Source organism: Grus americana, chromosome 4 (assembly GCF_028858705.1).
Source record: "Grus americana isolate bGruAme1 chromosome 4, bGruAme1.mat, whole genome shotgun sequence".
Lineage (NCBI taxonomy): Eukaryota > Metazoa > Chordata > Aves > Gruiformes > Gruidae > Grus > Grus americana.
In genome coordinates, this window is record NC_072855.1 from 47,918,893 (window position 1) to 47,946,819 (window position 27,927).

The 27,927-nt window shown below is 40.7% G+C and overlaps 1 protein-coding gene across 1 annotated transcript; it reads left to right on the forward strand.

Moving 5' to 3' along the window:
- Positions 1–1,165: 1,165 nt before the first annotated feature.
- On the forward strand, positions 1,166–27,614 carry RNF175 (ring finger protein 175). The gene is given in 10 exon segments (XM_054823975.1): positions 1,166–1,178; positions 1,649–1,725; positions 13,151–13,185; positions 14,728–14,869; positions 22,119–22,273; positions 23,126–23,237; positions 24,887–24,997; positions 25,655–25,776; positions 26,594–26,683; positions 27,401–27,614. Coding segments are annotated over 10 exon segments (996 nt in total). The 3' UTR covers positions 27,540–27,614.
- Positions 27,615–27,927: the final 313 nt, after the last annotated feature.

Below are 27,927 nucleotides of genomic sequence, written 5' to 3' on the forward strand. Positions count from 1 at the left end.
TTTGGGGTTTTTTTTCACACAATGTGGATTTTTAAATAGAGCATGGATTTTCAAAAAAGTCTATGAAACTAAAGCATAAGCTCAATTTCCAAGGTATTCTTAGGTTTTGATTTTATGTAACTTACACAACAAAAGGATGAAAAATTAATTTTGTTGGAAGCAACAGAAGAAGGCATATTTAAAGTCTTGTTAGGTGATTACAGATGCTTATCTATTGCTTGAGATACCCACATATATTTAAAAATTGGGCTGCAACACATATATTTTTATAGAGTTTGATGTACTTGGCGCCCAGGGATTTTGGAAATGGCATCTAGACTGTTGAAAATATTAGCAAGTAGTAGTATCATAATCTGTCCCACACACGTGAAATGTTAAAATTGTCTTAACTCTTTTGTTCCATCATTTGACTAGAATATATGACTTACACTGGAATTCTAAAGCTAGCTGTACCTTCATGAGAAAACACTGCACGGAAATCAGTCCCTCAACTCAGAACTGAGCTTTAGAAATCTTGCTTCTCAACTTTGTACTACTACATTAAGTAGATGAACGAGAAAAGATTTGTATGAAACACTGCTTTCCAGAACACAACAGAGCAGGAAACTACCTTAACTGTTAAGACTCGCCTGGCAACTGCTGCAACTAACAAGCACATAACAAGAAGGAGTAAGATAAAAGTCAGCAATATAGTTATATATATATAGTTAATAAAGGTTCTATTATGTAATGAGATTTCTCAAAATGGAAGATGGAAGAGACACTGCATTTTCTCCGATATGAAACTCAAAAGGATCATCAGAGACATCTAGAACATGGATTACAATACAGCACATCTCCTATGCTAGTAGAGGGCCACAACCTAGCTTAAGGTGACGTTCACCTAGCAAAAACTACACTTAACGCATGCATATTGTATCTAAATATGAGCTGCTCCATAGAGGCTCCATTTTGTCGACCACCCAGCTGTATCCTCCCACCACCTTCCTTGAGGCAGAGGTATCAATCACACAAGGCAGACAGTGTGTCAGCTCAGCTCTTTTACTCAACCCAAAATCAGCCCTGGATAAGAACAGGTAAATATGATGAATGGTTTGTGGTGAGTTCAGCAGCTGAGCATAAGACCATCCCATGGCTATGGCATCTGATGCATGGGGAGGGGGTGATGCAGGTGGCAGGTAGGTCACACAAAGTGCATCCTAAAAACAGGCCCTCAGCCCAGACATTTGCAAAGAAGCAAGTATCTTACAGCAGGCTCAGTCTCACTTTGCTGCTATGGCTTGCCCAGCACCAAATGAAGTTGCTGGGATGGTGAGGGCTATTAAAGAGCTTGCAGTATCAACTTTGTCTCTGTATAGCTTGTCCCTGCAGCACATGAAGAGGTCTCCTGGGGATCTGCCCTTCATAGTGGGTAAGGAGCAAGGGCTGGAGAGCAGCAGGCTGGATCCCTTCAGATGGTAGCCTAACGACCATCTGCAAGGCAGGGCTCAGCACACTTGTATTTTGGACATGAAAAATACACCTTTTCAGCCTTATGGTAATTTTGATAAGGCTGAGCACCCAATGCCCAGGCTTGATGTATTTGCCAACTGGGGTCTCCCCCTGCTTGCCCGTCTCCCACACTCATTCTATCTTTGATCCTCTCAAGGAGAAAAGGATCTAGAAGAGCTTGTGGAAAACTTTACACACAACAGCACTCGAAAAGGAGATAAGAAGGAGGTGCTGGTGAATACAGCAATGGCATAATCTACTTCAGTGGGAGATTCTCATCTGGCTTATGTATTCCATTTCTGACACACTACTGAAAGGACGATGCAGAAACAGAGCTTTAAAAAAAAGAGGACAAGATTTACCAGGGAATTTGGTACCAACACACATTCTAGGTAGACTTTATGAAGTGTGAAATGATGGCCTAGAGCTGGTCCTAGGGAAATCAGCGGTAAAATTCCATATACATTAATAGCAGCAGAGTAAATCCAGTTGAAGAGTCTGACTCTTCAACAGTAAGAGTATTTATTTTCTAAATGTCATGCTATGTATAAATTAAGGACATCAACAATTCAGAAGAGCCACTCCTGCTCAAACTCAAATTAGAAGAGAAGCACTTTGGATAAATCTAATGGTGCCCTGCTGAAGCCACTGCTCAGTATTAACAGTATTAATACAAAAGCTGACTAAGTCTGAACAAAACATGCACTGGTGTATAAATGCAATAACAGAAGCTATCTGGAAGAGAAAAACAGCAACCGTGATTGTCACTGGTTCAGCACATGAAAAGGTGGACAAGTGACTGTGGTCAGGATGCAGTCATTCTCACCATAAAGCATCAGGCAACTGGCTGAGAGCAAAGCTGCCTGAGGTTCAGCAAAGTCAGCCTGGTGACATGTGGAGCAGATGCTGAAAGTCTGACAGCTGGAAATGTTGGAAGTACTTGTCATCAGGAGGTGGCAGGAAGCTTATGTCAGCTGGAAAAGAGCCTGGATGCTTGTTGCTAGGGCAGCAGAGAGGGTTTTGACAGATAAAAGTGTTGGTGAGCGACTACTAGAGATAAGAGAGCAGATCCCTGGGAAGGCAGAGGAGGGCCAGTTCTTCAAGTTTATCTTTAGAGATAGGGATACAACAGGTCACAGCAAACCCCCAGTTTGGGGCAGGGGCTTGCATAGTCCTCAAGTCATCTGCCACTAGCTTAACCCCAGAAGGGAATTGTTAGTCTGACATTTCATGCTCATTTTCTGTGTTATAGCATAAATGCTACAGCTAGCAGGGAGGTTGCAGATGGGGAAGAAAGCAAGCGGCAGGGAGAAGAAAATAGTCATCTTTGTGAAGAGTGAGATTCACTAGACTTCACCTTAAGAACCTGGACGACCAAAGCTTGCATGCACTTAGGTCTGCACCTGGGAAAGCACCTTCTTTTTGTATTTTAGTTTCCTCTGGAGGCATTCAAAGTAAAGCAACAAAGACACAGCGGATGTGCCTTTCAGTCAATCTTATTTGGTCCTGAAAAAAACAGGGGGGGAGAAAAAACAAAGTTTCTTAACTGAGATTGCTAAAATGTAAGTATGTTAAAGAACAGGAAGAAAACCTGAGGATGATGAAAAATGCATAGTCTTCAGAAAGAGTGAAAAATAAGACCTTGTTAGTAGCTGGTTTTACTCCAGAGCCAGTAAAAATACTGGAAAACAACAAAAAATAGAAAGTCTTTTGCGAGTCTTTTTTTTAGACAAGTTTCCCAAATGTACAATACTGCTCAGAGATTTTCCAGAGCAAGAGCCTCTTCGAAAAATGTTGTAAAAGTTACACTATTGATAGCAATTTCAGATAAATGGAAAACCCAAAGTCTTTGACAATTTTCACACTATGAGAAGTTCCTTTAACCAAGTACAGCTGGCTGAACTTTTTTCATTAAATGGTTTATTGGTTTGGATGACTCAAATAAATTGGGGAAATTCACTTAGTGCTGTTTCTTTTTCATTTCTAAGGTTGGGAGTGGACATTTCTGCAATTAAATATTCCAGTTTTGGTAGCAGACTTACACAGGCACGATCGATACTCACTCATGCACGCTCAAATAGATGCATGAGACAAGATGGCAAACGCTTGTCTAGGCTGTGGGAGATCCAGGTTTAAATCTGTCCTCTCCTCCCTTCTGTGCTCTGTGTCCCAGTTCAGATCAATAGTTCAACCAGTAACCAGAGATTTTGGTAGCTACGCTCTTGAATAGGGAGTATGCTAGGTGTTTCACTCTCAACTTTTGCTACTGAAGCTTTTCCAAATTGTATAAAATTATAGAGTAAATCAGATAGATAGAGAAGGAATAAGCTTACGGCCTGATGACTAGGTTGCTCACTTTGCACAGCAGCAGGAGAACATGAAGTAGAGGGGTTAGAGCCCATCTCTGATCCTCAGCCTGTCTCTTGCCCCGTAGATGTGTGCTGTGGCCCCACGTCAGACTCATAAACAGAGAAGATCCAGCACACAAAACTTGATCCACCAGTTCTGATTTTGCTTGCTTGATCCATTGGGATTATTGTTTAATCTGGACATCCTAGGAAACAAACAGAGCTCCATCCCACAATACTTTATTTCCAGTCTTAAAACTTTCATCTGAGTGTTAGGCGAACCTTTCTAAAAGCTTGAAGCAGTTTGGAGTCTTGAATTTAAGTTGTTAAGATCCCAGGTAAATTGCCCTGCTCACTCAACCAGTGGATAGAACGGGAGAGCTGGGAGTGCTTCCCTCTCATGTTTATGATCCAGTCCTTTGCTTTTATTAAATGTACCTGAAAACCAAATGAAACAGTTTGCCAGGTGTTAAAAAATGTTTCTAGAACCTCAAAACAATTCTTCTTGTGCTGACAATTCTAAAGAAATGAAGTTTCCATTCAGTCCATAACATTTATTTTTCAGTTCAGCTGCCAAAATACTTTAAACCCAGCAACTATTTGCACAGCCCTATAAATTAGGTTTACTAAAGGAAACAATTAGCAAGCCTGTAGCCTACAGGAATTTCAATTGGTGCTGCTACAGTGCATTGTTTAAGTAATTAGAAAATGATTCCAACTATTGTAAGTATTTGCAACACAAATGCAGAGCACATAGATGCTGTCCTATTAATAATGGGAGCTATAAAAAGATTGAAAAGCTAGTCTGCAGAGGAGGTCACAGGCTTATTAGTCTAACCAGTATATGCTTTTCATTGTCACCGAAGAGCAATATTAAAATAAAATAGGACCGTACAGGGAAATGTGCTCCTGCACTGCTAAATTTGTAAGAAATCAGAAGATACAGATGTGTCACTTACTCCATTCAAGCTTAAACAGATTAGCATCTGAATAAAGACATGAATATAATAATTAGTGAAGTTAAGGTGTATCACCGGACTAGTATTCTGTATGAAATACTGAGTAGAGCTATAAAATCAGCAGCAAGATGTCATGAAACCAAAATGAGTTTCCAAATGAGTGTGTATTTCCAAATGGAAATAGCGTCAATCATAAATGTTGATCTTGTGGAAACTAATTTAACGAGAAAACTCAGCAGAGATGTTCAAACCACAATTTAATACAGTCTACAATCCTGAAATGCAATTAATCTGCTTGAGACAGTAATACTTCCAAGTAATAATTTCAACTGCAGCCTTAAAAAATTCTGCACCTCCGATTTAGCTATTAAGCTTTAGAGATGGGCTAGCAGCCAGATGTTTATAAACTCTTTTCAGGTTACAATTTAGTTACGGTTACGGGGTTAGACAATGTCCTCTCATTTAGCCCTTCAACTGACTAGCTTAACCATTATTTGCCACTACACTAGGCATATGCACCCTGCTGGCTGCTACTCTCCAATGCCAAGTCATCTATTTCCCCGCTACTGCTAGGCTGAGGCTGCTCCATTCATCCCCTAGACAGCCTCCTTTCAGGGGAGCATTACAGGCTCAACAGACCTCTTTGTTGGAGTTCTATTTACACCACCATTTTTTGTTACTCAGATTGTGAAAGGAAACAACAGGAGATGGAGAGGAGACGGACTGCTAACACAGTGAACCAGAAGTCATCAAGCTCGGTTCTTTGAAGTGATATGCACAGTAAACACGGAAACTATACCAATATGTGAAATAACTCGGTGGTCTAAGTGCAATTCCCAACAGACACGTGGATCTATATCTACAAAAAGTCAGCATCGTAATCAGCAATAACTGGCAACCTTCCCCACTATTTACAAAGAACTGCGGTGTAATTATTCACCCGGCTCTCATTGATTATAATGGGATTTGGCTGGATAAATCCCCATGTAACTCTTTGAAAATTTGGGAGCTCTAAGGCAGTCACTGCTCAGAGGTGCAAAACTGAACACACGTTCAGATGGAATGTGCTCCCTTCCGAACACAGCTAGAACACAGCAGCAAGTATTGTGAGCCTCTGACTCGATTGCTGCTGTCTCAAAGCTGTTGTGAGACAGAAACACACCTCCCCGCAGCAGGACAGCACAATGACCCTGCGCCTCCCGGACACAGGAGCACTGGAGCACATGCTGAACTTTGAAGACGTGTTTAATTCCCTTTGACTTCAGCAAGACTAAAGCACGCACACGACTGCTTCGTGGCACAGATTCCAGCACGTGACCCAGGGTGTAAGGCATATGGCAATGGTCCAGAGGCCTCACAGTGCCTTCAGTTGTCAGGTTTTAGCTGGGGACGCTGCGTTGTGTACACGCCATGCTGCTCAGCAGCTGCTCCTGGCCCACTCCACAAAGGCTTTTGCAGCCACATCACTTCACTCCCGTGATTCACCCTGTCGACTTCAGCGGGAGCAACACTCTGCATTTCAGTGAGCAACAGCAAGACAGAGGCTTTAGATGCTGAGGTGAAAGACACCGTATGTTGAGCCACAAGCTGAGCAGGCATAAACAGCCTGGGTTCAGTGAGGCTTCCTACGCCAGACAGCAGCTCCAGCACGAGTCTATCTGTACTGCCCATTTCCTTGCTGTACTCTGTTATACCCCAGCAGTGTTATCTTCTTCACGTCGTGCAGCACCCTACCACCCAGCTTCAGCTTTCTCTCCAGCCCTCAGCCACCCTGGTCCTTTCTGAGCTTCCCTGAAAGGCAGCTCCACGCTACTTTGGTCGCCAGATTTTAAGTTTGCAAGTGCGTGGCACCCCGCTACCACTGGCCGTGCTGTCCATCGGCCTTCCCAGCACTCTCCCACTCTGTGCTGCTATCTTCCAAAGCGGTGATGCCTTAGACAAGATAAACACCACTGGAGGCAAAAGTAATGTTACTTCTCTGTGATAATTATTTCCCATTTCTACAGGGGGATAGATGCTGTAAGATGTAAGATAGGCCTACATGTGTTGCCTTTACCATGAGTCCACTGCCAGTCTTTCAAAATATTTTATTGGTGCCCAAATTCTGGGGTCCTGGGATGATAAAGGTCACACCGTTTTAATTTTATGAAATGTGCATTTTTACACTTCCTTTTTCAGGAAGAAAAAAAAAAGAAACTGAAAGAGAACCCTAATAGCTAAAAAATTAAAAGTGACTAAGAAGAACTGTAATGTTATTGCGGAAAATTTTCTATTTTCAAGAACAAGGGGATTGGCTCTCTAATTTTCATTATTTGAAATAAAGAGGTTTGCTTCACTAACTTTCACAGATATGAAGAAAAATACATTTTCATGTCCCGCTTTATGGCAGATTAACTTACTATTTCTCCCTTGTCTGATGTGCTTTGCTGCTTTTTAAAAGCACATCCTTCACAAAATAAAAATGTTCTTCTTTTATCTGACAATATCCAGAGGCTGGACATAAAACAGACAGTGCACAGAGCACAGTGTATGAATGCACGTTACAGTGCACAGAAATTTGCACTTTCAATTTTAACCAGTGTAAATGACAATTAAAAGCAATAGCCTTTCAACTGCTGTAAGAAGAGGTCCCAATTTTGCATTTTACGGGGTAGTTAGAAAAACAAAATTTTATTGCCTGTATAGGGGAACAATTTGCAGTGATTTAAGCTTATAGAGAAACCAGCTGATGGCCATCTTGCTTTGTCTGTCTTGCTTTATTCTTTGATCATAAACATATCCAATTAATATTTTAATATTATTTAACTTTCTCGGTAAATTGTGTGCATCATGTGATATAAAAAAGTATACTAGTTACTATTATTTTCCTAATGGGTTTTCCTTTCCAGTACAGTATTGTATTGTAGTTATCCCACTGAGAATTTGCCAAAATTACCTGACAGACCTGCTCTGGAGCTTCAGCAGTTCTGACATTCCCACAAAAGTTCCAAGAAGAAAAAAAACCATTATATTTGCTTCCCAGGAGTCCCAGAACCCAGCCTAGTCAGCCAGAAAGAGTTGTTCCCCTCTAAGGCCAACACAAGCCTTTTAAGCATACAAAGTTTATGAAAACATAGATGAATCCAGTAAAGCAGTCTTTAGCAGGGAGCTCAAAGAATAAAATTTAAAGTGTTTGTTGTGTTCTGTTGAATGGCGGGGTAAAGCTAACAACTGACAGGGCTGCCTGGTCATCAAGAGATTGATATGGAAAAACAGGGCCCCAACTGTTAATTGCACATGTCATTTAAATTGCTGTGATTTGGTTTACACTATCTTACACAGCGCCTTGGCTTTGATTAGATTTTTGCCAAGTGCTCTGAGACTCGTTTGATAAGTGCTATAAAGCTACAGTATGTGTGTACTGAACATGAGCAGCATTAGTATACACAGAAACATTCCTCTGTCACCTAGCCTCTTGTCAGTTGCTTAGCCCTATTTATTAAAACACTGAAGAAAGAAAGGGAAAAAGTAGGAATACAACATATACAAATTTTCCCTTGAATAGTTCTGCTTTGTCGTAGGTAAATGCTCTTTAGCCTTCCAATTTTCAAAAAAGATCCTGCTGTTGCATTTTAAAGAGCACTTAGAAATATAAAGCTACTACTTTCATAGCAGAAAAACATTTGGTGATTTAAGCTTATTGTAAAGGGTTTGGTGCATATTCTAGGTTAAATGGCCAGTATGGAAACTATGCAATGAAACTGCATAAAATTATGACATGCAACCCACTTTATTAATATATATACATATATTTTTAAAAATATATATGAACTCGTGGGGAAATATTTAGGAAAGGTAGCACTCTCTTTCCTAGATAAGGCCTTTCCTTCCCACCAGTGGCTGATGCTAATTAATTCTATTACTGTAGCATTTATTCATGTACGTACTAGGGGCTGCACACAGTCCTGCCACTTAGGGAGAACTTTGTGGCAAAGACTGTGCAGGTCTCGCTGGCAGGAGACTCCAGGTGGGGAGTTGGCCAGCTAGCAGGGAGCAATTTGTAAAGCCGCTGTACCTGAACAGCACTTGGGTTGCAAACCCAGGCCCTGAGGTGCTCTGTGCAGGTGCGGAGCAGGGCCACCCTTGGATTACTGCAAGGGATGTCACACCACGAGGGTCAGCCCCTGCCACCCTTCGCTGCAGGACTGATGTCTGCTACGTGTGAGCAGGGATAGACCAACTAATGGTACTTCTCACCCCGTACAACAGAGACACTCCTCCCGCACTATACAAAAAGTGAAGGACCACATGCAAACCCTTGGCAACCTTGCCACTTAAAATTAAGCACTTCATGGCCCTTTCGGACTTGCATGGGTGGCCATCTCTTCAGGATCCTCAATAACAGTTTTAGAAAGGGTCAGGAGACCACATACAACCTCCATTCTGGTGTCTTGTGCACCACATAACAAAATTACGTAATTACCTGGCACCAACAAACAATGATAAAGTTTGGTCAGCTGCTGCCATGGGAGGCTTCGAGCAGCCTGTCCAAGGGATCTCTAACAGGCCATTTACCCACAGCCACTCCTCAGGCACATGAAGCAAACACAACAGTGAGAATATTTAAAAAAGACACATATGTTCTCTCTCATGATTAAAACTGGGAGAGTCCAACGGCGGCGGTCGAGTGATAGGGTGCACAGAGCAGGGTGCTGCCTTGTCTGCTCTCGAGGCCGGCTCGGAGCAGCGCTACCGCTCAGCCCTCGGCTGGCAACACCTATGCCAGTAAACTTCACAGCGAAAAAAACCTAGACGTTTTGTATAACGCTTCCATGACTCAGGCCGGAGGAGCAGCAACGTGAGAGGAAAACCGAGCCAGGCCCAGCACCCGCACCCCAGCAACGGCATCTTGGTGCTCTGAGCACCGCCCGCCTCACCGCCGCCAAACCGCCGCCCACCAGCACTGCTGCTGAGGGACTGCGGCCTCGGGCGAGCGCCTGGCAGCAGCACCTTCCTTCCCACCCGCGGCTGGGGGCACAGCTGCTGCGAAGCAGGTACCGGAGGTGCAGCAGCAGGGCCAGAGGGAGGAGGAGGGAAGAGGGCGGCTTGAGAGCGGCTGGTGGCGGCGGGAGGTTGGGGGGCTGTGGTGAGGGGTGTCTCGCTGCAGGCGTGCATGTGTACATCTGCATAGAGGTGCGTGTGTAAGAGGTGGTGTTGGCTGTGTGATGAGGAGCCGCATTTCAGCCCTGTTGCCCAGCAGGCTGTGAGGGAGCGGAGACCTTGGGGGAGGCCCAAGCACTCCCCAGGAAGGGGCAGAGATGAACCCGCACCTCTAAACCTAAACCCAGTGCTCCCGCCCCAAAACAGAGGGGCATTTGTGCCTCCCAGCCCACTGGCTTGGCGCTACCCACCTCAGTGGGGCTGGGCACCCCTCCATCCACCCGCTCCTGGGGAGCGAGGCTGTCGGGCCCTCATTCACCTCTACGCCTTTTTCCTTCCCTCTTGGAAAATGCAGTCATCAAGAAACTTTCAACCTTTCCCTGCCCTCGTACAGCTTTTGCAGGGTTTTCGACAGCTGGCCCAGGGCGAGACGGTAGCTCTCTATACAAGTCTCTGCATTAATCGTAATTACTCTTCATTTGGACTGCAGTAGTATCGAAAAGCCCAAGCACAATTTTTGGGTGCTTAGTGGCTAAAGCATACATAAGAATACATGGGCCTTCCCCGAACAACCTTGCAATCTAGTTTAAAACAAGACACAATAAATGCTGGAAAATTAGTGCAACACTACAACAAAGATGAGATCAATGCAGGTATATTTCGAGAAATTACTTTTTTCAAAATTAAAGCCCGCCAAAAATTCTCCATCATCCGACTGAGGAAGTTAAAGCGCACATCAGCACAGATGTCTGCACAAGCAGACATCTACTTGTCTGCTCTGGAGTTTTTATTTCACCCCTGTGCAAATAAACAGGGATTTACCTGGTCTGTAACAAGAAAATAGTTGTTCTACTTGTATAAAAGCCATTCTGTCCATACTTTTAAGCCAGTGTTATTTTCTTGTCCTGTTCTTTCCCATTTTAGGTGGATAACATTGGATTACACCTCATTAGCAAGTACTTTTTACCCAGCAGCCAGAAGAGAGGCCCTGACTGCACAAATGGCAGCTAGTCTTTATCCTTGTCTGCTGCTGACAGACGCTGTGTTTAGAAAAGAGTTTCACATTTATAGCATATACTTTTTTGCCGGGTCACGGTTTGCCACTGCTGAGGGGACTCTGGTGAGGGAAAGGTCATGCCCATGGCCATACGTTCACTGATCATCCATTACACACCGATGTTACAGTCCTTAGCTGGGTCCAAAACCTTTAATTGTCCTTTTCCTGGTGGCCAAATACAACTTTCAGATACCTTGGTTTGTCTGCACATTAAAACAGGGCTTTGCTGTCCTCTCCCCGTTGCCAGCACCCACAATCCTCTCCCTTGTTCCCACACCACCCAGCAGCCCCCAGTGCTCTCCCCTACGTTGTGTACCCAACCTTCATGGCCAGGGTTGCTCAGGGTTAGTTACTACACCCACTGCTGCACACACAGCACCGTGCTGCCGTGTAGTAGTTGCCTCTATGCATTGTATTTCTCCACAGCCACCATCAACACTCCACCGTGCTTCCTTGTATACACCACTTCTATTCTTCATTCTCCCAACCTCTGCACCACCAACTGCAGCACCCAGATAGCAGCATCTCATGGTACTTCCCTTAACCCTCCCTGTCCAGTTCTTTGCCCTATGGACAAAGCCCATCCAAGCCGCCTTGTTGTGAGAAGCCTTCACCGGCTGCCCTGGTCTTTGCCTCACGTGGCACAGCCACCTAGCACAGGGCAGCCCTCACCAGCAAGCCATTGCCACCGCCATAAGGGAGGAGGAGAGCAATCAGAGTTTAGAGAGGGAAGTCTGGAGATGCAAGGATTCATGTGGCTGTGCAGTATCCAAAATAAAGTTAAAAGCACTGCATGGACCGTAATTTTGTTTCTATTTTTTTAACCACTGCCACATCCAAATTCTGGCACAGGTAGGCTGATGCAGAAAAACTGTTGTTATTAGTATGTGTTGGGGAAAAAAATAAAACAACAACAACAACAAAATCAGTATTTTGTACAAGTTCTTCAGTTGAAGAAGTTGGGAAGAAGTATGCCAATATATTATGATGAAATACTAGCAAATGGTCTGCAGTCTTTGAAATAAAAATTTTATTTTTAAGGCCCAGTGGCCTTCCTCTTAAGTGGTCCCTAGCTTGCTACGGAGTCAAAATGTTACTGTGTATGATGTGGAAAAAAGTGGGATCTAAACTATCCCAAACTTATTTCCAGTTTTATTGCATAGTAACAACAGAAATCAGGTCTGAGAAGCAAGATATGAATGCATTTTCAGAATCTTCAAGTTCTCAGTTACTTGCTAGCTGGTAAACAAATAAATAATGCAGTGTAAATTGAAATGCATCTCTAGTTTGAGCTGTATAGTGCAATTGTGTACTTGTTGCAATTTAATTCAGCTATAATGAGATTAGAGTTTGCAGATGTGTAGTCCACCACTTTTGTAAAGGTACATTAGCATACATATGACCTACAAAAGCAAGTTTCAGTTTTACAGTATTTGCTAAGACTGTCAATGCCTTTACTTGACTCTGCAAAAGTATAATGAAGACTTTTTTTTTCTTTTTTTTTTTTTCCCCTCCTTAGTCCCTCAGTTCAACCCTCATGATCTCCAAAGATGAGAGATCAAGAGCCACTTGCCTCTACTTTTTCTGACAGAGCAATAGGAGCTGAGAAACAGAGCGTGGCAGCTGGGCATCTGGATGGGTTTGAAGTTTCTGCTAGGTGCAGCTGTGTCTTTTGGTACTTAAATAGTTCTAAAAGGGTACTTCTTTCCCCAAGTGAATGGTGACTTGCATTCCCTGTTTCTCCCTTGGACAAGTACAAAGTACCACACGCTTAAGGCAGAATGTAAAGCCGTAGCATATCCCTCAGTGCTCAAGAGCAAAATGCAAGGACATATCACCCACAGGGCTAAGATGTAGACAGCAAAACCCAACATAAAGTGGCACCTTGACACTTCAAGCTATATTAACAACCACCCCTACCAAACATGGGCATTTCAACTGAAAAAAACATTGTACATCGCATTTGAAATTGTGTGACCGCCATCCTCAGCGAAGCTGTGGGTTTCTAAGCAGCTTCCAGGCAAGAGGGGCAGAGGGAACTCACCAACCCATCCAGCAACTCACAGGACGGAAGGGGTGGTGAGGGTTAAGAGGAGAAAACCCATCTGGCTGTTGTTCACCGTGAAGTTATAGTGTTTGTTTTGAATGTGTTTCAGGAAAATGATTTATTATCATCAGATGAACAATGGAAGTATGTTAATTTACATACCGCTTGCACATGTTTTGTTAAATGAATTGTACATGTATCGCAGTTCCAGAAACCTTTAACATTTTGTTCACAGAAGCGTAGTTCGTAAAGAATTTTCTTTTCTTGAAAAGTTTTACTGGAACTTTTTATTCTGTCAGTTTAATCAGTTCCTCAGCAAAACAAAATAGGGAACAGCTTTATAGCGATCATTACAGAGATTGCTGTTGTACAATACTTTTCTTTAGGTACAATAAATATAACATTTCCTGTCCTCGCAAGTCTAATATAAAGAAATGGTCCTTTAACCATCATTTTAATGCCTGCTTGAAGTGGGGGAGGGTAGAGAGGAAAAGCTTGTTATCTCCCTGTTGCTGCCTTCCCTTTTCTGAGGGCGCACATTAATTATGCTATCTCCAGCCCAGCGCACTGCCCGTAAGGGGGCACCCTTGATTGCAGCCTGACGGACACCCAGTGCATCACACTCATGAGCTGCTTCCAGAGCTGTCGGCAAAGATGATGTGGTACTCCCAGCATAAATCTGGGAAGAAAGGCACTGGTATTGGTCACTTCAGTGCTGTGACATCTGAGCGCAGCATCCCCCATCGCGCAGCCATTTCTTTTTAAATGCAAAAAAAAGGTGTGACTACTGTCGCTTTTTTGCTTCTGAAGAAGGGATGGGAAAGAACCACACATTTTAAACCTATATCCAGATTTCTGCAAAGCCAAAAGTTTTAATTGGATTCAAAGTTGGGCTAACATGGGATAGCAGGCAATAGCAGCAAAGAATGACTTCAGGCTTTTGTGTAGTTCCTTGCTCAAATCTGGTTTGACACTGGCTGTGTCTGAACAGAGTAGCTGCTGCCCACCAGCCACCATCACACAAGGTCTTGATCCATGAATCAGCCAGGGCAGGCATCAACCAGAACATGCTGCAGCTCCCGGCCCATACGCACAGTGTTTCTCCCCACAGGGACCAGAGCGTGGAAGGGGACAGGAGACAGTCCATGTCTGTCTCTTTAGCTTTGTTTCAGGGTACAGTTGGGGTGCATACAGTGCATACACAGATCTGGAAGCCAGGAGATGCTGTTGAGTCCTGAAATGTAGGCCCAGAAAGCTCCAGGTCAGAGGAAAACTGTCATGTTTAACAGGATTAAGCTCTCTTCTGAGTTTGCATTTACCTTGGGCTAAAAGATTGTGCGGGGCTCAGATCTGCAATTCTGAAATGTCTGCTTAAAATTCATATGCACTATGTATTTGTGGCTATATTTATGTTGAGGACTGAGTTGCTAGAAAAAGGAGAGAAAAAAGACAACTCTCCACCCATTACTTTAGTCTACATGTCCTTTTTCAGGATAATAGTTCCAGTTACAAAGACCGAGTATTCTCATCTAGTTTGTTACCTTACGTCTTGATGCATAACAACACTAACCTATTTCCTCAAAGTATCTCTCATACATAGGCTTATTGTCATGTCTAGGTATAACAAATCAATCTAGACTTTTCTTTTTTTTTTTTTTTTAAATACCATGCATATTTTCTTTTCAGGTTGTAACATTGGAAGTTCCATGAAAAGCACCATGGCTGTGAATCAATGCCTATGAAGATGGTTCTTGTTCTCATTGCAACATTGGTTATTGCCCCGATTGTGCTTGTTCAGCAGAAACAAAGACACTGTCGATTGTACAAGGTGAGTAGCTTGTCAGAAAGACAGCAGTTTTGGAGCTGTAGAGGTTAAGACATCATCTTTCTCAGGTAGCAGTTGGGAGTCATGACATACTCTCAAGCATTTACATCTAGCAAGACAACTGAGCTTCTGTGGAAAACAGCAAGCCATGGCTTTTGGTCAGGTGGAGAACAGCTTTTACGAAGGAAGAAAAAACAACCTGTATTTTATTTTCTGTGTATGCATACTGATGCTGTGGTTAGTCTTTAGTAGGTTAAAGCTTTTAAGGAAAAAGCTTTTGAGTTTTCAAACAACTGTATAATAATGGACTAGGTAGGACAACAAAGTCACTATGCTTCTCTAGCTAAAGTAATGCTACAGGGGGTTTACTGAGAGAATCCAAGACCCCTATTCATCAAGTTACTCATGCACATGCCTAATTAGAGACAAAGCTTGTCTTGTGGTTAAGGTGCTAAAACTGGGACTTATGGTGCTTCAGCTCACTTCCTTTCCCCTACCACAGACTTCTCTGCAAACCTGAGAAAACTAGTGTGACATGATTTCCACCCCTGACCTCCCCATTCAATGGTTGAAAAGAAGTTAGGCATCTCAGAAAGGGCCATTCCTTAAAAAGCAATGTAAGTTTTAAGTAATTGTTAAACAAATAATGGGGATTACACAGATAGCTCAGGCAAATAGAGTTTTAAGCACACAAGCAGTTTCTTAGCTTTTCCCTCTTCATCAGCTGATGAGAGCCATCTGTAGGATGAAATCCATTTTTTTTTGTAACTGAACTTCTTGATACCAGTGACATCAATAACAGTCATGATCAATACTTTATCCCTTGGCAATTGCTCCTCAGACTCTGAAGCATCATACCCCCTGATCTGAGAGGTCCGTTAAACACTAAAGAATGAAACCTTGATACGATTTACAGAAACTGTTGTAGCAAGAGATATAAAACCAGCCTGATCTATGACAGCTTTCCTGTCAGTGGAGTTTCACAGTGGCATAAAATTGCAATACAGAGATTGTAAAACAGGCTCTTCAACTATACTTTACAAAGTTAGGAACAGTGATGAACTGTTCGTCATGGCAACATATGCACAGGTGAAGTGTCTAATGAAGTCACAGGTAGTGTAGCTCACTGAGGATTTTAGCTTCGTGTCACTAACTCTCTGCCTTTACAAACACACCTAACCCTGAGTACACGCAGGACCTGAGCACTGTACAGTACAATCATATATGATACTACTTTACCATCATGTTCTCTTTAACTTCTCTTCTAGACCAGTTCTGCTGTATCATGCAATCATTTCATGTTTGTGTTAGCATCTCAGTGCAGAGATTTTTAAGTATTTCTTTCCTATCAATTTTTGCCTCACTGATTTCAAGAGACATTTATAATAACACAAGACTGAAGTGACTGAAGTTGCTCAGACTGTCCATGTCTTTGTTTTCCATTGAAAATATCTTGCACGAGACTGGTACCAAATGAGTGCTGAAACACACTCAAACTCTAAGTACGCATACAACGATGACCAGCTGGGAAAGTCCCTGTCTGCTACAGGGAAAACCCGTGGGAGTCTAAGCAGCACGCACTTTGTGTTGTTTTGGCATTATCCTCCTTAGCAGTATTTAAAGTTAGTTAATGTGTGCTACATTGACTTAACCCCTGTCAAAAATGCCAATAGCCTACACTTGTTACAGTCCTTTTACTTGTGTAACACAGTCTTCAGCAACTGAAGCTTCATTCCCAACTATCAGTTTACAGGAGCCAGTCACACCTACAAGGTGACAGAGCCGATACGGAAAAAATATACTTTTAAATGCATTTAGTCTAATATAGGGAGGCTCCAATACAACTGCCACAATCACAACACTTTAATAAGACTCTGTGATGGTTTTTGTGTTTTTGCAGTGCATTTTAACATAAACAAAATGTCTGCACCAGAAACGTGTTGGGGCCTCAATTTTCAGTGCACGGCTGTGTGGCAGCAGCGAGGCCTCCTTCTCCAGTAAAAGAGGAACTGAAGCAGACCCTCTTTCAGTAAAAATAGTAGCACCAGAAGCTGAAGTTCACTTTGCACTGAGTTTTGGCAGTTCCACTTCACGCTCTGTTTACTTGGGAGCGTACTATATTCTCACACCTACCATCTATCTACGTATGAAGTTACTTTATAGTAGTGAACGCTACTCACTGTGGGTCTCTGCCAATAGATGGTTTATTGCATTTATTCCATGTTAGGTAACGTAAGAGTATTTGTCACCAGAACAACTTACAAGTTTCTGTATTAAGTTATAACTGCCCTCATGTTTCACATCCAAATGCTTTTGCATAGTTTTTGAACATACTGTTGATCTCATCGCATTAGCTTGCTTTCTTTAAAAGCATGTAATGCAGCAATATTAAAGTTACTAATTTCTACCAGTACAGTAACTGCCAAAATCTGATCCACTGTAGTTTGAAGACTAACAAATAGGACAAACATTAAGATCCAAATTTGAATGATTAATGAGATCCTTACAAAAGATAGATGAAAAATAACTAGTATACGTTGTTGCAGCAGATGATAACCTTCTGATTTAGGAGTAGAAACTGTAAAGATGGTTGCATTTAAGATTTAAACAACTTAGTTAATGCATACAGGAAATTGCCCATTTGACATAAAAATAAACAAACAAAAAAAAATAATCTACTGCTCTCCTAAGCACAGGCAGGTCTAGACTTCTGCATTACAGTTCTTCCAGGTGGCAGTTATTATGCTTGCATTCATTTTTGTTTGATTTGGTAGGAAACATTTAAATAAGTCAAAATTTGAAAAACAACCACATGCTCACTAAAGAGAAAACAGCCTTCTACTTTTGCTTACTTACACATTTCTCTTACTTGCCATACAGCTTTTGACCCCTCGGTTTATGGCTGTATAGTTCACATATAGGTTATGCACAGCAGTGTCTAATACTGAAGAGAAGAAACCAAACACTTTCCCCTGTTTGTAACAACGTGCTTGCATCTTTAGGAACAAAAGAGAAGGGAAATCAGATGAATAGATAGAACACGTTATTTTCAATGGGAGGGGTAAACCTAAGGCTCCTTTTCTCTGGGCAAAGCCTGCTTTCATTTCTATTTTCTGTCCCAGGAGATGAACAAAACAAGTAGCCAGCCTTCTATTGCATATCATGGCTTGGAAGGAAGCATCAGCTGACAAACCTTTCTGTCTGATTCTTTGAGGTCAGGGTGGAGGTTTGCATGTATACGTCCTCACTCTGGATACTCATGCTATTCTCAGATATAGTAAGAGCTCAGAGAGAATTGCACAGTCCTGTTAGTAGAAATAAAGCAAAGGACTGCAGTGATTGCCTCCATCCTTCCTTTTCAAAGTGCTTTGCAAACATGTAAAAAAGAAAAGTTTGGGGTTTTTTTGAAAGAAAAAGGAAATGAAGGTCAAAAGAAGCATAAAATCAGCCCTACATGGAAAGGGCATTCATTACATTGCTAAAAAAAAAAAAAAAAAAGCAGCAAGTACTTACTAGATGCAAGAGAAACAGCAACAGTCTGTAGCTTCCAAAAGAGCCTTATCCAGGCTTATCGAGAACATAAAATGTCTCCTGGAAAAAAAAAAAGACAGGAGAAAAAAAAAAAGGCATGCTGGGGAAGGCTCCTATTTCAAAGAGTCAAGAGCAAAAAAGTTGCAGCAAAGCAGTCAAGGCTCAGCTGCGGGTAATTTTGGCGAGAGGGAAGAGATTGCCTCTACCAGATGGCTACATATAAAGTAACATGGGTGTGATCCTAGCATAGAGGGGGGTGGAAAAAAAAAAAAAAAATAAGAGGTTTTTTCTAGTAAGTCTTTGCTTGAAATAAAATGTAGGCTACTCTGATAATTGTGTTTGGGTTTTTTTTTTTTCTAGATAGTAGCTGACAGTTTGGGGTTAACTTCCAGATGATAAGGAAGCAGATTAGAGAAAATCATTGATTCTCAGTTACTTTTGAGAATTTTGTTATTGTTATTTGAGATTTAAAAAAAAAAAAAAGGCCTGTGTTCTGCTAATTCACATTGTAAAAACCTGATTTTCAATAGGTTTGCATCTGTGTTCTGATAATGCTCTCATTTTTCCATTTCACTCACAAATTTTGCACTCCTCTAATTCAGTGAGGTGCAGGCAATTATGTGCTTGCAACTGTACTATATACGCTGGACCATGGCAAAGAAGAATGCTAGTCAGAGAATTACCATCCTTGAAAAAACATTCCTATCCTGTCCATTTTTCTCAACATAAAGGCAAAAGTCTAGCATATCAAATGGGGAAGGAAGGAAAAAGCTTATTAATGTTCTGACTCTGTATTTTCCCAAAGGAAATTCTGACTATCAGCGGATTCTTATAATGCAATTTGCTTGCCATTGGAAGCTGTCCATTGATGAAAATTAAATAAATATGATATATGTGGACAAAATTGTTATCCCCTGGCATAATAAAAATCTTAAAATATCTGAGATAGAAAGGCAGATTTGTCATGGTCTTGGAACAATCTCAAACACAAAAGCCTTCCTTCTGGTCCCATAGGTGGTTGCCCATTTTACTGATTATACATCTTGTATCACGTGGCAGTCATGTAATAAGAACTTACTTTGGAATATAGTTGAAAAATGAAGCAGCATCATTATGACAGCATTCATTTCTATACCTGAGTAATGAGGCAAACCTTGAATATAAGGTTGGTTGATTTACTTAATATAGAAAACCCTGCCAATTTCCAATGTACTATCAAATATAGGCATATTAATTTAAACCTTAAAAAAACCCCAAACAGCTGATTTATTATTTCTTTCATGCATATGTTTTTGAGTATTTGAATATGTCTACATCAAAAGAAACTAGATTTTTAGAGAGCCAGTTAGCTTGCATTGCCAAGTTAATGAGTTCTGGTAAGGTCAGTCTGTCACAATAAATCTAATTATTACACAGTTATTTTCTTTATGCATGCAGTTTTCACCATATGCTATAAGATGGACAGGATAATGCCATTGTGTTGAATTTGCTGGTGACAGGCATTCTTACTTGCTCAGAGTGGGGGGAACATGGTGAGGGAAGCAGAGGGCACATGGACGTGTTTCAGTTGGTGACTTATTTAATCTGCATAATTAGAAAATGGGAAAGTTGTCTATGACGCTGATGCTGACTTCACTTCTAGGTCTTTTTGAGCTCATTTAAAGTACGGTAATGAGAAAAACATTTTACCTTTGGGCAGCAATCTGATTTGTCAGGAAATTCCTCTTGCTATGATGGGTGGATGAGGAAAATTTGGAATAATATGATCCAGATGTTAAAGCTCCCATTTAGCAGCAATGCAGATGCATTATTTTATGGAATTGTCCAGATGGTGACCTTCCAGTATTAATAATAAATCAATATTGGGGTTTTCATCTGTATGACTCAATTCCTATCTTTGTCCTCATTTACATGACAAATACTCATGCATTTCATATAGAGGCTAATAGTATTAAAATTAACAATCTGGCAGACATAAAAATCAATAAGAAAATTTGAAACAATTACTGCAAACAATGTATACCAATTGATCCGACAATGGCATCACCTGAGAGAAGCTCGTGATACCATTTTTTAATTAATTAGGATTTCATTTTGCAGCTAACGTGATAACAAAGCTCTATTATAGATTGATATTAGAAAGTGGCTAGTTTGCCCAAGATGCGTGCCCATTCAGTTTTGGCTTTGCCGCTTAAATTCAGACTTTACTTTCAGTCTACTGAAAAAAAGCAACCCAGACTACGTAAGCATATTGGAGAGGGATCACGTTGGGCGGTAGCAAGGCAGGCAGACAACAGGGAGCCTTTGGTGGCCTCTGATGAAGGCCAGGAGACCTCAGCCTCTGCGGCCAGGGATGTGTAGGGACCTGTGGCGTGCTGGCAGGGCTGTGTGGCACGGCAGGAGCTCTGTCTACTTTTATGGTCACACACAGCCGACTGTGCTCTTGTAAAGCCAGGGCTGTAGGGAGGAGAAATGCATAACAGTAATGTGACCTAACGATGCTGTGTTGTTATCTTTTACAGGTGTTTCTATCTGTTAATTTATTTAAATTTATATTGTGAAATACCAGCTTGCACAATAGTTGCATGCTTTCCGGGGTTTTGAGGAATTTTTTTTTTTTTAAAGTTTCTCCTTTTTCTTAGGAGAAGAAGAAGAATCCAGTCCTGCTTCAGCTGAAATCTGTGGCAAAACTGTGACAGGTTTCACAAGGAGTAACAGACATTCCTTCAGAATTCTACTTTTTTGGCTTAGGGAAAGAGAGTCATCTTCCACAGAAATAGCTTTTTACTCTAGATGGATTGTTTTTGTTTGCTTTTAAAAAATCCTCCTGCCCCAAACCAAACATAAATTTGAAAACCATTTCCCCTCAGATTTTTTTTTTTTTTTAAGTAACCTTTCTGTAAAGATACAGGAGCAAAATCAATAAACACATATTAAAGTCAGTCTTGCTTTATCTTTGCCATCATCAGGCTTCCACAATCCCAAATCCATGGTTTATTAATGTGAACATGGAGAGAACTGGCATTAAAGGACTTTTGACTCTTCCGTGAGTTTCAAATATTTGCTTATTGGAAAAGAAGTAGAATATTTCATCACTGTGGGCAATTTGAATAAATATACATCATTAAGTTTGATATCATTCCATTTACAAAACAGGTTTAAAAGTTTAAGCCACAGCATTTTGTTGTGCTGTAGAAAGAGTTTTTAAGAAAAACCTTCACTAATGTGATCGTGTAACTGAGCAGCATCCCAAATTAATGCAGCCAAATGTGCCTTGCTGAGAGTTTATAAGAGCAGCTCTAAGGCTTAAAGGCCAAGCTATCTCCAACCAATCTCAGAACATTTGGTCCCAAAGCTTTAGCCCTGCAATCACCTCCATATGTAACTTGACTTAGGAAAAAAAAAAAAAAAAAATCAGTGGTTTTTTCAGTAGCATTAATTCTATCAATAGACAGTTTAGTTTTTCGAGGATAGGATGTGGGGGTCTGAGAAGTTGTATCTCAGTGATATAACCATTTACTACACTGGGATTACTATTTACAGGGTGCAAGGCAGACTAACGTTATTTTAGGACCAAAGGCCCTCCTGTCTCAGATGCTCTACAAGTCACATTTTTGGTATGAGTTTTACAGTTTGGCAATCTGTTAATCAAACCTAACCATGCAAAATGAAAATGTAGGATGTCATTACTTTGAAATGACTGTCTCAATTTTGCCAACAGTTAGTCACACCACTGCAGATGTGGGTTGCTCCTCTTTATTTCCCTGTCAGACTTTGCTGGTGGAGATCCCTGTCCATGTGGGGAATGCTCTCAGTTATTACCAGTTACATCACTTTCAGAGCAGCCTGCAAGTCTCTCTCAGGAAGAACACTGCGGTATGTCCTTTTTTTGTTGGTTTCACTTTGGTTTGGTTTTTTTGTTTTTGTATTATTTCTTAAAGGAAGCCTGTAGAAGAGGAAGAGTAAATAAGAATTCCCCTGGAACAAATATGCACAGATTACAAAAAGGGCCATTAACAGTTGAATTGGAAGGAATCTTCCAACTGCAGTGTGAATAAGTTCCCTTAAACCAGTGTTTATCAAACATGGCATGCAAATGAAAAAGAATTAAACAAGAATTAAAATTAAATTAATTCCATCAGTTTCATGCAGACTGCTACCATCAGCAGTCATCCCAGGTGTTATTGAGCCTGGAGAGGAACATATACTAAGTAGTCTGAATTTATGCCTTAGAGCCCCCTCTGTCTCCCTAAAGAGACTGTATTCAGTCTTCCAAAACTCTGCCTCTCCACCCTGGGCTCTCAAAGACAATTGTTAATGGTTCAGAGATTGCTTCTGCTAAATTTTAAGTACTTTAGATAAATTTCATCAGTGGTATACTGACTTGACTAGATCTAACTTACCTTGGTTGGTTTTTACCTGTTCTTTCCCTGTTTTGGCCTATGTCTCCCTCCTTGACAATTCCCAACTGTTAGTTTTAATTATGTTTAGAATATGTTCACAGTTACCATCTCTTGTGAAGACTGAAGCAAAACAAAAAGGTTTGCGGGTTTTTTTTCCCCTGTACTATACATTTTTATTTGCCTTTAAGTAAGGGAGAAGTACAGAAGTGTAAAATTTCTATTGAATTTATATGAATACTTCAGTAGAAGCTACCTATGTAGCATTTTGTGCCACTCTGCAAAATACACAAGGTCTTCAGGAGTCTTTCTTTTCTCTTATCTATAGATTGGTCTACAAATGGTTCCTCCTGATCTATAAACTGAGTTGTGCAATTGGAATTGTGGGTTATCTAGCCATAATGTTTACCATGTTTGGATTTAATTTATTCTTTAGATAGGTATCTTCAGGTAAAACTGGGATTGGCAACTGTTATGATATCTTATTTGATAGATTTTTACTTTGTTTGCAGTGAAATTGCTCCAGGCTGATCTTCACCACCCACCTCAACCCCTTTTATGTTGTGTAGCTCTACGTTCTCTTACTTGTTGATTTTTGTTACTGCATAGTTGGTCTGAAGTTTGATGTTTAGTCATTTTAGAACTTGTGGTTGTGGTGTGACGACAGGAGGGGAAAAACCTTAAACTTCATACAGCCACTGTGTTCACTCATTTAATCCCCTAATTTAACTGCTGGCTTAATCCTCAGTCCTTCATTTATGTACCTGAAGGAGATGAGACATAAAAAGGCTTGACATAAAGGATAAAAATAAATAAGCACATTCATATCAAAACCACATTATAATTCTTTCTGATAATTATGATTTCCCAGTCTACCAGGCTATAATGTTGCAAGGCAGTTCTCTTTTTATTTTGACTATTGCCAAAGACAATACTGTATGTCCAGATGATTCTCAACCTTTTAATCCAGCTAGAATTTTTGCCTGGGTAGAATTTGAATTTTCTTTGTTTGTCCAGGATTTCTGTCTGACTAGCAGCCCAATCAGAGCTTCTGTGCTGGACTCTGAGACACCATCTGACCAGAAATTCCAGGGGTTCCTCAAAAGCATGTAGATCAACTACATAATGCATCTGCTGTAAGTCCAACACTTCTTGGAGGTACTGGAGATGCACATACATAAATCAGCTATTCCTTTAAGTGTCAGATTTATTGCCTGTACATTGTATAGTCAATTCACCCAAAAGTACGTAGCTCTGATGGAAAATTCTTGGCAGAAACTTAACAGTCTTGTGTAACCAATACTCTTCAACTTTATTCTGTTGAGGTATTTTATTTAACCAGCTAAATTCCCCCACCAGTATATTTTAAATATATAACTACAAAATTTGTCAGCTCTATTTTAAAGGTTCTTACTTTGTGCCCTGTTGCATCACAAATGACAAGTCCTTTTTAATGTTGAGAAGCTCCAGTTTTATAAGTATTCGGTAGCCAGGTTTCAGTTTCTCAAGACCTGTAACACATACAATCTGAGACTGATGACGAGATGTTAACATTTTTGCAGACTCTATTGGGTTGGGGTTTTTTGGGGGGGTAGGAGGTTAAATACTGCTTGCTGCAATTTAGCAAAGATTTTATTCTGAGGAATTTGTATTGAGGAGGACAGCAGGCTCTTTCAGCTACAGAAACTTAGCATTTCTTTGACTGGCATCTTACACCTTATTGAGATTTGGCTGATCTTGTTGCTTCTGCAAAACAATGAAATACACCTAATTGTTTTGTATAATAAGACTCTACGCAAGTGCCCTGCCTATAAAAAAAAAATGTGTCAGCTTGGCCTTTCTATAACAGAGCTGAGTAGCTGTGGCTCCAAAAGCAGTTCATAGCCTACTTTCAACATTGCTTGCTGTCAAGCATATTGATACTTCAAGTATGGGGGTGTCTGCTGCTGCAGAAGAAAATTAAACTAAACCTGCAGTTTGAAGGAAGCAGGAGCTAACTGGAGTAAAAATCTTATTGATATTTTATTCTGGCGTTTTAGTCAAGAGCATACTCACCTGAGAACTCTTGTGGTTTTATGACAGAACTGAGTCTGACGACTCCATGGATTTTGCTGTGATGCTGCTTTTTTACAGACTGTACTATGGCGTGATGGGAAGAGACTTTGCAGAGGTTTGTTCTGACTACATGGCTTCCACCATTGCTCTAAGTGCTGGGGATCATCATCCTGAATACCACTTGCAAGGACTGGAAGTGAGCTCTTGAATCTCTTGTGCCCCTGGGTTCGTGAGAATAACTAGATACTCTTGCAGTAAACTAACCTCATTTTCCTTGAGGAGAGCTGTTCTTGTGCCACAGTCAAACTGTTGAACTCCCTTGTCAATCTTATTAGAAGAACAGTCTTAATGAAGTACTAACCTGTGACATAGGCCAGGGCCTGATTTGGAGTTCCTAACAAGCTGGTCTCTATATACAAGAGAGTCCAAAATTTTTCTAATTGTCATAGGAAGACAAGCTTCTTACTTCCCCGGAGTCTGTGAAAGACTCTTCTTGCCCTTTCCTTTTTATAGTTCTTATCTTCCCTTTCCAAATAAGGTGATTATCTCAGCACAATTCTATTCTGTTCCAGTTACTTAAAATCAAGCAGACGGTTGCTAAAGTTCTTGCATCGGCAATAAGATTTTAATTATTTCTTGGTAACTCTGTGCACCCTGGCGCTAGTAAACTAGGACAACTGTAGCCATTTTCATGCTGTCTTATCTTTGACGGCACTTAAAATGTGTTTATGCATCCTTGACTCTAAGCAAATATTTTGTTGTTCTTTGGCTTCTTTTTTTCCTGTAAACTTAGTCTCAACAGTTTTACAACATCAGTGGCATACCAACAAGAAATTTGTCCAATGATATCTGCGCAGTCTGCGGGCAGAAAATTTTTGTGGATATAAATGAAGAAAATACCTACCAGCTGTCCTCTAATCATGTGTATCCTTTCCATGTAATTAAGGAACTGTTGTTTTCTCCTCTTTTATGCTGCATTAAGAAATAATAACAATGACAATAAATACCAAGAAAAAAAGGAACCAAAACCACATTCAAAAACAACATAGCAGAAAAGTAAAAATAGGAGCTTGAAATATATTTCAGTTCTGTGACACAAGTTGAGGCCACGCAGCTTTTTGACAGACAAACCAATGCAAGAGTGGCCATAACCCTACAGTTTCAGGCCTAAATCCTCTTTCCAGGTACTTTGTGCGTGTGCCTGGCAGGACATTAGACCAGGCACGCTGACCCCTTGGTCGGGTCTGCTAATTCAGGCTCCTGCATACTGCAGCGGATTTCCTCTGGCTGTGCCGGGCGGGCTGTGTTTGCTGGGTAGTTTTAAGGCAGATGTGGAACCCTTCTGAAAAGACAACACATACATATCCTACAGCCTGACAGAAGACCCAGTGTCTCATACTCGGGGGTACCAAACAACTCAGCATTTTACGTTCCAGAAACTAAAACCAATGGTATCGCATACGGGCTCGAACATTGTTACTCATCATCCCCTTCTGCAGTTCATAAACATACCCAGGCTTCTTGCAAGCTGGAAAATATGAATACCAGTTCAGGACATTGGATTCAACTTTAAAATAATTCTAAATATTCTAAGGCATTTGAAACTGATCGGTTATAAACGAAGGCAGTATCCATAATCAGTCATTAAAATAATCTGTTGATGGTTTGACTAGGTTTGCAGCTGTGTGCACTGGGCCTTGTTTATATTTGAAAGATTCCTTAACAATACACCTGATACCAGGTTTCATGAATTTTGCATCTGTGGTTGGTGCATTGCTGGCAAGAAGCAGACTTGCCCGTACTGCCCTGAGAAAGTTGATTTGAAGAGAATGTTAAGCCCATATCCTTAAACCTATATCCCTTCCCTAACAAGTGTGCTTTTGATTTGGATTTTCTAAACTGTAGCCTGATTACTGGCTAATTCTTGTTTTGATCTGCAGTGGAGGGATGATATGGCCACATTAAATAAATGGAAAACCAATTATTATTAAGGAACAGTTATATTTAGGGAAGATGATAGTTCTGTTTGGCTTTATCTTATCTAAGACCCCAAGAAAGCTAGGAAAAGAAAAGTGTGTATATATATTTTCCCTCTTGATTTTAAGACATCCGGAAATCATTTTTATGATGAGAGGAACATTTTGAAGAATGTAAATCGCAGTTTCAGAAAGACCATGCAGTGGATTTTGCTCTTCAATGAAATAACAAAATTGATATAATCCACTTTCAGACCAAGTGCTGGTTTTTTCCTCTTTTTTCTTAGTAGTTAGTAAACAACATTTTTCCTTTAGCAAATGAAATAATAATTGAAGATCTGCTGCTGCAGCTGTAGAAACCTGCTTGAGTGGAAGCAAAGTTTGGCTTGATTTTCTGAAGCCTATTTTAACCATATGTGAGGAGGATATTTAAATTTAACCTTACCCCAACAAAAAAGGAAGTAAATTAGAACAGTTGAAAAGAAGGCATTTCAAAACTTTAACCCAAGACTTTTTCTTTGATTCTGGCTAAGAAAAACACCAAGATTTACCTATTGTTGCATTTTCTCCAGTTTCCTCAACAACAGATTAGGTGGGAACACACGCGTATTGTATGGACAACTTTTGGACTGGCTCTGCTATCTGGTGGTTTGGCAACCGGTTGCTATAGGCATTGTCCAAGGCATTAATTACTCACTGGGTCTAGAATAGGACTCAGATTATTAGTGAGAATGCAAAGGGTTGGATCTTTACCTGTCTATAGTAATATGCATATTCTATACTTAATTTTAAAAGACTAGAGAAAATAGCAATTGGTTGCACTCTGGTGTGCTATACACCCTTTTGCAGGATAGTGCCACTTTTTGCATCACAGCGAGACTGTATAGCATGCTATTAAAGCATTTTTTTTTATTTTCTCGAAGTAAGAATTAAAAGAAATTGCTGCATTTAATGGGAAGATTGTGCTAGAAGAAATAGGACTTGTTTTTTATTATGAATATCCCTTTAAAAAAAGGAAAAGAAAGTGCCAATATTTTAAGTTTGTTTCATTGTTAAATATATTGGTAGTGGCTTCCAGTTGAAATTCTGAGTACAGAAA